The sequence below is a fragment of the Phallusia mammillata genome, chromosome 8 (assembly GCF_965637545.1).
Source record: "Phallusia mammillata chromosome 8, kaPhaMamm4.hap1.1, whole genome shotgun sequence".
NCBI lineage: Eukaryota > Metazoa > Chordata > Ascidiacea > Phlebobranchia > Ascidiidae > Phallusia > Phallusia mammillata.
Window position 1 is genome coordinate 18736176 of NC_137259.1, and position 10057 is coordinate 18746232.

At 38.2% G+C, this 10057-nt stretch overlaps 2 protein-coding genes across 2 annotated transcripts in view; both read left to right on the forward strand.

Annotated features, from left to right (window-relative positions):
- Positions 1-10057, forward strand: part of LOC145204840 (sodium channel protein type 3 subunit alpha-like) — a 96113-nt gene that overhangs the window by 85417 nt on the left and 639 nt on the right. Inside the window, exon 41 of the mRNA XM_080077437.1 lies at positions 2450-2510. Coding sequence (XP_079933563.1) covers positions 2450-2509 — 60 coding nt within the window. The 3' untranslated portion in view covers position 2510. The remainder of the gene's footprint in view (positions 1-2449; positions 2511-10057) is intronic.
- Positions 6220-10057, forward strand: LOC145204855 (glutathione S-transferase omega-1-like). The gene is made up of 5 exons (XM_080077459.1): positions 6220-6402; positions 6721-6766; positions 7232-7384; positions 8082-8255; positions 9128-10057. Exons 1-5 carry the CDS (start codon positions 6308-6310, stop codon positions 9293-9295), a joined length of 636 nt encoding a protein of 211 aa, XP_079933585.1. The 5' UTR covers positions 6220-6307; the 3' UTR covers positions 9296-10057.

Consider the following 10057-nt stretch of genomic DNA (forward strand, 5'->3'; position numbering starts at 1 on the left):
TATTCCATCTAAGTTTCTGCAACCCTTGCTATGTGTGCCAAGGTTTGCAACCCAAAGTAAGAGTTTATGGCTTGCCAAATGATTTACGATTTCTTATTTCCATACCTTTTGAATAAACTTTTATTACATTTCCCCTTTTCACATTTACCATAACTTCCAAAACGCAGTATAACACGTACAAATCTGACTGATTTCCGATTACTATTTAAATCAGCACATAGAAAGTATTGGCATGCTAATTGCTTGTCTATCAATACAAGTCATTTGGCACGATTTTTAATCTCACTTCCCAAGATCATTAAGGCCTCAACATTTGCTGGTTATTTGTTGCTTTCACATATCAGTACTTTGCATGTTAAGGCACGATGTTACAACAAAAAAAACCATCTGCGCAAATTTTGACTTTACTTTTCAAGGACACTGTATTCTACGGTAAAAACATCCCTTGTCTTTCGCACAGCTGCTACGTGTTAATGTGTAAGCCTGATCCTTGCTAGAACTCTGACACCAAAGTGTCAACATTCATAGCGCAACGCCGTTTAAGTCAACGTTGGTTCGTTTAAGTTCTTCGTACTTGTGTTTACTCTCTCTTGCTGTGAACAATACTAATGAAACACGCCAAGGTCTTTGCTAAGGTGAATGATGTTTTCGATCTGTGTGTTAATGGTGCTTGTACTGACGACTGACTGCGTACGCTTTGAAACCACTTTTGGACATTTAAGAACCCAGAGCATTTATAGCTACAGTGACTAATGATGATGTAATAATACTTATTTCCAAAATTTCGTGGCAAATATTATCCTCGTTCGTAAAAAAGCATTATGAATGGTTGTAGTAAACTGTTGGTTTCTATTTAAACAAGCACGTGTATGACCAAGTGCAGGAACGGATGATAATGAAAAAACCTGTTAGTTGCGTGTTACCTAAATAACATTGCTTTCATTCAGAATCTTTAAATTTTCCACTGACCACCTGCGGTGAAGAAACTCTTGATATAATCCAGCTGTCCTTTTACTCCTGAATGAAACATGAATGAAAGTTTGCTTCATTTTTTTGAACTAAAAGGTTTTTTGTTTGTCCAAGCACTTGTACAACTACTGAGAAAAGTGTTTCAATCTTTGTTTTTCCTAATTTATCCCGATTCCGATTACAACTTGATAACTCAAAGACAAAAACGTCAACTTAAACGGAAATATTCTTTATAACTGTCTTGGTAAAGTTTGTTTTCCATGGTTTATTGTTTATTCTATGGCATCCATGACTTAATAGCAGGTTTAAACACATATTTGCAACAGTTTTGCGTTCCACATCGTTTCAATGTCGCACAGCTATTTCGGCTTGGTGATTGTTTTGTGCTATTGTGTCGCTTTGTTTTCTTTCACCAAGCGACATTAACTCAACCCATGTATATTTGTGATAATTATTTTACTTTTCCAAGGGATTTAGAATCGTGGTTTGTTGGAAAAAAGTTCGGATGTCGTAGCCAAAAAAAAATATAAAAAATATTAATTGACCAAGAAATTTGGTCTTACAAGTTATGTGTCGAGTCTTGAAATGGAGCAGTAAACTGGCTCAGATTTTTCTAGTTTTATAATTGCAGGATATTTGGATTGTAATAATTGCAATTATGTGTCGAGCTTATGGTAAACTGTTTCAAGTGTTTTTTTTTTGTCACTTACGAATGATTAACTTAATTACCAGGAAACAGCTAGGCGTTGCTCGGTAGTTTGTGTGTGTGTCGTGTAAGAGTTTCAATAAAGCCATTTTGCAATTTTATTTATTGCTTTTCACATTTTCGTTTAGTGCTTGACCAAGGCATTACGATTAATGGTGAAAATAACGGCCCAAATAGACGTAAAAAAGATGGCATGAGCATTTGCCGAAACCTTTCAACAATAAAGCATTTCGCATTTTACGTCTATTTGGGCCGTTATTTTCACCATTAAACTTATGATCCGTATATAGCGTTCCAAAGGCATTACGAAATTTTGGTATTTTTTAAACATGTGCCACTTGCGAAATATTCTCCACTGTTTTCCTTAAAACCTCTATTTGCACTATATTACACCACCTTTCCACAACTTGTTTATTATTAAATAAGCTATTGCTGCCAGGCATAATGTATGACCAAGTATTGCTCATCCAGCAGTTTTATTGTAAACAATCGACGTTTCGACGTCCTATACAAGACGCCTTCATCAGGATAATGACATAACATGCAAGACAAATTTCTTTTAAAGCGACAAAATGCAAAACACACACATGTAAAACAGCGATAACAAGATCGCGCGGCTGCAAACTTGTTTATTATTATTGTTATATTATTACTACATACAGTTATAGCCATATTACAAGCGCATGGTGGTCGATAAAGTGAGATTGATTTTAAATATTTTTTAGCTAGCATTTTTTTAGCTAGACGTAACATTTTTTTTATTTTGTACGTTAGGTGCCGCTGTGGATCAGAGTTTCCCACTTTGTCTTGGATGGCGCAAAAGAGCAAAACTAAGGTTAGTATAATTTCAAAATCTGCAAACATATTTGGTTTGTACTAAAATTACTCTGTGTTCAAACCGTCAGAATTTCCTGTGATTTTTCGTGCGATACAGCTTTTTACACAACTAAATGTTTAGTTTCTATGTGCATTGAAATTCGGTTCATTTGGTGATTAAATCGCTGTGCTGTAAACTGAAACTATCGTGTAAGCTCCAAATCAAACACCGTATTAACTATGAACCACAAATCAATGAATCATCATGTAAATGTGTCGCAAACGTACGCACTACTGTATATTGGCTTGTGTTTCAATACCACTGATTAATGTCGTATTGCCTTACAGTTTGATTTACAGTCCTACATTAGTTTGAAGGCTGTTTGTAAGCAAGTGCAAAGTTATACATTATTACGGAGACAGTTTTACTTGCGCTTGGTAACAAGTCAACAACAATATTGTGTGCTACCCGCTCTTAAATATAAGCGGAAGGCTGGTGTTTAGATGGCGCCATTAAGACATCTGTGGAATTTTCTTGGAAAACTTGCATGCAAATTAGTTAACTTTGCTGCTACAACCCACTTCTTCAAGTAGAACGGCCTAAACTTGCGGTTGGTTCTTTAGTGGCTCAGTAGTAAATCAGTTAAAAACCTCTAAAGTATTTAGCTGTTCACAATTTAACCACAAGATATAATTCTTTTTTATTGAATAGTAATTAAATAGTATATGTGTCCTTTAAACGTCAGGTTCGCTGAAAATTGAACGAAAAAACATGGTTTTGAATTAAAAAGGCGCTTTTCCTAAAATACTTTATGTTGTTCTTTTGCTGAAGACTAAATATTTGTCAGGGTTGAGTTCGCTCGTATTAGATTCGACCCTAGGAAGTTTATCACACATCATTCTGAAAGAGGAACATGTTTGGTTATTCATAAAAATAACCGGGCAATGACGTCGTTTTATGCACCCTTACATCATTGATCGTGACACAGCACATGTGTAAGGGTTATAGTATTCGCTTATTTGCAAACTCATGACCAGCTGTTATAATGACTAGTGAGTTTTACCGTAGTATGGCGTACCAATAAACCTATTTATGATCGGCCTGGCCCAAAAACCACCGTGCGTCATCACAACGCTGTTCGTTCGACCGGCGCATTAACCAATCAGCGACGGATCCGCCCACTCTCTCGTCCAATCGCATAAAGGGGGCGTAGCGCGGAGTTTTTGCTATGTTCACACAAAGAACCGAAAAGTGGGCGTATAGCCGTGTACTGAGGAAAAAAATATGTCCCTTTGTTATTGCGCTGACATTTTAACTTGGAAGACTTGTTTTTACGTGGAACTGGTGGAGTCAGTTTTTTGTATTGACAACAGTTGATGTTAAATGGAATCAGGTATTCATGTTGCTTAGATTGTTTGACGAAAGCGCCGCGTTGTAATAATTGAGCTGTATTAGATTGGTCATTTGGTCTGTTTACTGGTCATTTTAAGTGAATTTTGTGTTATCTATCTCCAGGAAGTGTTTAAAATTAGGTACACCATGTTAAAATAGGCCAGGGTTTGGTCTGCCATTCATGTAAGGAACTTGTTACTACAATAAAAGCAGAACTTTTCAAAACTGTTAAAGAAAACAAAAAAGCCAGTTACGGCTAACGGCGTAAAACCCGCCCGGGAACCCGTTTTGTGGACTGATGTAAACAACACTGTTGGAAGTGTTTAGAACTTAACACGTGGCAGATAAGTGGAGTAAAATATGTTGAAATCCGCCAAAGCTTGTCGCATTGTAATTGGATTTCTAAAATCACCGTTCAAAGGCCATGTCCTCAAAGACCCGGGGTCAGTCTGTTATTAGCAGTTCTTAAAAATGCGCACGTTCACTGACCACGTACTTTGAAACGCCAGGAGCAATTGTTGACCGGTAGTGGTGCGGCGTCACTCATGCGTTACTGCGGACTTTGCTCGATAAGCAGGGCGATGTACACACACTATAAGCCTGTGACGTGACGTGATGTTGGTGAGATGAAAAGCAAAAGCAAACAGAAAGTACTGGCATGTGTTTGTTTTATTGCTGTTGTTGTAGATTCCTTATAGCGACAAAACTGTTTCAAAAGGAAGGTTCTGGGTTTCTTAAGCATAAACAACTGCGCGCAAACCTACGCGTTGGACCAAGTGATCTTGTTTACTCCGACAGTCTAAATTTATCCAGTTCCCTTGTGGGCTACAAAACCTGTGGATTCGCAGTTGCGTGTTAAAGGTTGCCCTAATGCAGTAGTTCTCAAACTGTGCGTCGCGGCGCCCTGATGCGTCGTGTTAATTTTCCAAGGGCGTCGCAGAATAGTCCCGTTTCAAGGCTTTTTGTTGTTGTACAACTTTAATAAAAAGTTTCCTCATATGCTGGTGCGTCGCAAGTCCAGAAAACTTTTCCAGAGGCGTCGCAACAAAAAAAGTTTGAGAACCACTGCCCTAATGTATCCATTACGCTAATTTCGCTGTGTTAATTCTTGGAGCGTACCCGTGTCTTTGTTCTAGTTGTATTACTTCCGTTTCGCAACAGCTGGTGAAAAAACGACAAAGCAGACGCGACAGTCTGCTTTGCAGCTTGTTGGAGTTTAAATTATTAAACCAGCCAGCTTGTAGTACAACGACCAGTTGCTGCGTTTTATATCAACGTAAAAGCCCAAATACTAGGGTTTAGGAGGTTTGTCGTAATGTTCAATATTGTAGGATAATTTCATTATTGCGTAGGCCTACTGTGCAGCAATAAGTTTGCGTTGCTACTGCATAGGATTGCCAAAAAGTTTAGTAAAAGGGAAATAGGTAATGTTAGTTAGTCTTGACTCTTCCTTTATTTGGCGGGGTTTGTCTGTGCAATTTGACCCCTTACAAAAATGCATTCTGCATAATTTAATAAAATATCTATTTGACCAATTAGCTAAAACTTAAACCCTACAGATAAATGCCCGATGCTTGTTGGTAAACCTACATTTAACGAGTAAGCAATTTGCCTGACATTGCATTTGTGGCCGTTCATAAACAGGGATGTTATATGACATGTGCAAAAGTTACATCACCTAATGTGTGCACTAGGCTGTGTTTACGATGCGTGTTATCGGATTCGACAAGGGGTCGATTGTGTTCAATCGTCACCGCAACGTGTGTGTAAACAAAAGCCCAATGGCGGCCACCGCCCGTCTGCTTTACAACTCCAACTATCGCACACGTCAGCTGGATTGACTACCAGACCACATCACGTAGACAAACTCTGTATAAGTAACGGCGGAACTCAATTCGCGGTATCACAGACAACTGCGCTGCCGCGGCGGTCAGCTTTGCGCAAAAGTTGAGCTGCTGCATTTGGTGGCCAGATTAGTAACTTTTTAGGTTAGGTTTGTTTGTAAGTCTGAAAGCGGATTAGACAGAAAGAGCATGATTTATTTTGCAATGTTGCATCAGCAGCAATTTAGAGAGTTTCGATCAAACTGTGATGTTAGCAAGACTTGCAATGCAACTGTAAATCGCAATGCATTTTACTGTTCTTTTAAGCATCTGGTAGCAAGATTAGCAGTTTTGGTTAGTTGTTTTCCGTTAAAACCCCCCTGATGAGATGGAAAAAAGCATGCTTCATTTTGCAAGGTTGCATCATTAACATTTCGGTTTTGCAAGGTTGCATCATAGGCATGTATGTAATGTTAGCAAGACTTTCATTGCAAATGAAAATCGCAGTGTATTTTTTATAAGTAAACGTTGATGCATTGTAGTTCCAGAACTTGAATATTATTAGTTTTTTGTTAAATCGTTCACTTGAAATCTGCACTGATGGAATCCACGGACAGCAGCATCGTGTTCTACAACAGACACTGGTCCCCAATGTCTCAAGCGGTCAAGCTTGTTCTCACTGCTACAAACTTACCGTAAGTTAAGTTCGTGCTTGTGTCATATAAGACAATATGTTTGTGGGAACATATTTGCATACTTAGTGCTTAAACGAAATTAATTCCGGCGCTTAACTGTTTCTTAAGCAAGGTTTTGAGATTAACTTTTTTTTTATACAGTAAAATGGTTATATTAAAAGCAATGTTTTAGTTGCCGTCTGGGAATTGAATATAGGGTATTTTCTTAATCAAAAATTGTTAGAGAGACGCGTTAGAAAACTCCACATACAAACCTACAGTTTTCATGTAGCCTACTGCGAGTTCACCTATTGCAAAATATTCGTATTTACTTTTCAGGCACAAAACGGTTGATCTTGCCACAAACGACGCGTCAGCAAATGCGGTGAGTTCCATTTATTTGATTTGTACGACACAGAAACAAAAACCCTTTCATGAACCTTCGAGATTCGTTCGCTGGTCAAAGTCCACGCCGGTTTGTCTCGTTTTGACCCAGTGACGTTAACCCGATGTGCTTGAGTTGCTCGAGTGCCGGCTCGTCTGTGCAAACCGGCCTCGGCAAACTTTCTGAAAATTTTCCACCTTATTGCGTAATGTGAATAGCAATCTGATCCACCTGCACGCTTCAGTGAATTTGGTTGGAAAGCGTTAGACGCCTGTGCCTTTTAAATGACTTATAAGTTACGCTTCAGAATATTGTAAAACATTGCTCAAATGCATTTCCTACATGATATTGTACATTGCTACTAGGAAATACATATTTCTGCACTCTATGTCACCATAACGTTGATGCTTTCCACATTCGTATATTGTTAGTTTGTATTAAACATTATGTGCATTGTTCTTTCAGCTACCCACACTTGCGCGAAATGGTACCAGTGCCATTGCTAACTACAAAGATGCTATTGAATTTCTAAACTCAGTTAATGGTCGCACCATTGTCCCCGAAAAATCAGAGGACAGGACGAAACAATTCAAATTGCTGGAACACTTCGTATTGCATGTAAGTAACAAAGAAATTGTTGTGCATTGATATCCGAATTTTTGATGTGTCTTGGGATACACCTAAGCTCCCAACGAGGACCACTGTCAACAACATAAGATGTGCACGCTGTGGCCACAGCCACACATCATTTTATACCCACCATATAGATTTCCATATGTCTGGCCATACACGAAAGCTCCCTGGGTACCATTGAGTACCACTGTGGGCAACATTAGATGTGCACGCTGTGGCCACATGCCAGTGTTTGCGTAGCGTGTATTTTCCTATGTGCTAATGGGTTAGCATGAGTGCTATTGCGCAAGCTTATAAGAATACTGAACCAGCTCTTTAAGATCCTTTACGATACCAGGCACAATGTCTCTTTACACAAGAAGTGTTGAATGAACAAACTGACGCAATATTTCGTATGTATCGTGACACAACAAATAGATCAAGTCGAAATAATGTGTCTAGTATAGTGGGAATATGGATCTACGTGAATATAACATTCAATTTGTTAACAACTCCGTAATAAAACTAACTTTAGGACTCCCAAAACACACTTAGCTAAGTCCCTGCGTTGCTTGGGACGTTGAAAACGCGTTTTTTTGACAGCAATAGATCTGTTGACTCGACCACGTTTTTGCCACAACTGAATTATTGATGCCTGTTATTTGGCCCACCGCCGTGTAATTTAGCTAATGATCTGTTTCAGATTGTTCCCTTCTTTGAACGAGCTGTTATTCTCACAAGCCCTCGTGAGGGATTCGACCTTTTACTTGAATCGATGTCATTCTTGGAAAACCATTTGACCACTAGCAGCGGTCGTTTCTTTGGCGGAGAGCAACCAAATTTTGTCGATTATGGAATTTACCCTTACCTTGATAAGGTACTGCATTGAAAATATTGAAATACATATTTACCTGTGATAGTCTTTACCAAGATTTTGGCATTTTATCTGTACAAAATTAATCTGTACTTTCAAGTCAATCCGATATGGGCGGATTTAAATCTTAAAAATAAAAATTAATTTAACCGACTGGTAAATTAACAATGATGAATACATGGATTTATAGCTTTATAACAGGGGTGGGGAACCTACTTGGTACTGCGGGCCGCATGAATGGCACAACATTTTCGGGCGGGCCAAATATTTTTTTATTTTTAAATTCCGTGTAATCATACCCTAAGCACACAAGTGATTTTATATTTCATCGCTCCAGATTTGATTTTTTCTTTGCTGTTACTTGTTCGCAACAAACAAGGCATACAGGTTTATCACTTAATTCGACTAAAATCTGTGCATTCTTTCTGGAACACCCTAGCTCCATTTAAAACTAACACCATATGGCAAATGATTTGTTACTGGAAGAAGAGACAATCGAGTGACTGTTACGTCACAAATACAGCAAGCGGTTGAATGTGTGGCAATTTTAATAAGTTTGACGTCAAATGTAGAAATGTCGAAGTCTTTTCAAGTAAATGTTTGTACATAAACATTTTATTATTGTTTTTTTTATGGTACGTTTTATGCTGTACTTTAACAAAATTGTGACGCGGGCCACATTAAAAAGGCAAGCGGGCCGCAGGTTCCCCACCCCTGCTTTATAACCAGCTGACCCATTATACCCTGAAAAAGTTACATGTTATAAAACATACATTTTTTATGTTTAATCGAAATGACTGTTCTCTTTGCCTAAAAGTTATCTATCTTTACCACTCCAAACTTCGTTTTGCTCAAAAAGTTCATGTAATCTACAGACTGGCAAGTGGACCCCAGTACTGAAACCCCACCAATGTATCAAAGTACAAGCTTGGCTCAGGTCCATGCGAGAGTTGCCATTGATTGCTGATGTTTTCACGAACGAGAAATCGAAAGAGCACATGCAATACTATGCCGATAATTTGAAAATGGGAGTTGCCGCCTAACAAAAAGCTGTACAAACCTGTTTTTAAGTTTAACTGTGTTGTTTACCATTTCGCTTTTTTTGTGCGTTTTTACAGTAGAATATATGTACGATTGCGTTAGGGTGAAGCTACTAAAACTTACCTGAAACGATTTGTCCGAAAACCTGTTTAATTTTGACAATCGCCACTGGTTCGCTAGTAACAAATGTAAAGTCTCGAACCGTTTTTCTGATGTAAACTTTACGAACTTGCAGTGTAACAAATTTTACAAACTTTTTAACATACACGTGTATTCCTTGCGCTTTTAAATGTTCAATAGTCGGCTTTGCTTCCGCCAATTTTTTCGAATGTTTATATCGTTCTCTCCCAACACAAATGTTTTACAATTGATCTTTAAGATTAAAATGTGCATTAAATGTCAATAAAAGGTGTACGCCTGCAAAAGGTTTCCATTCATTGACCACAATCCAAAATCCCTGCACCAAACAGAATGAACACAATTTTTTTTACAGTGATCACAAAGCTGCTTTGGAGGTGCTGACTTAAGCGCGAAATAAATTTTATTGTCGCAGTCGTTTAACCCAAATACATACATCTGCCCCCACAAGAGCACGAGTTGCAAGTCAGTGGGTCATTGAAATTTTGTCTCCGGGCTGAATTTTTTGTAACTTTTCAACAGTTTAAAAACTTTACGTAAACATGTTAACTAAACACCCCAAAAACTGTCTGCTAAACACCTTGTTTGTTCTTATTTTGCTTAATAAAACTAACACAGATTCGCAA

Excerpts from the sequence above, each read along its gene's own strand:
- LOC145204855 (XM_080077459.1), top strand. The coding sequence starts at position 6,308 with ATGGAATCCACGGACAGCAGCATCGTGTTCTACAACAGACACTGGTCC. Across the intron at positions 6,403-6,720 it reads CTCACTGCTACAAACTTACC|GCACAAAACGGTTGATCTTG; the intron begins GTAAGTTAAGTT and ends TTTACTTTTCAG. Across the intron at positions 6,767-7,231 it reads ACGACGCGTCAGCAAATGCG|CTACCCACACTTGCGCGAAA; the intron begins GTGAGTTCCATT and ends TTGTTCTTTCAG.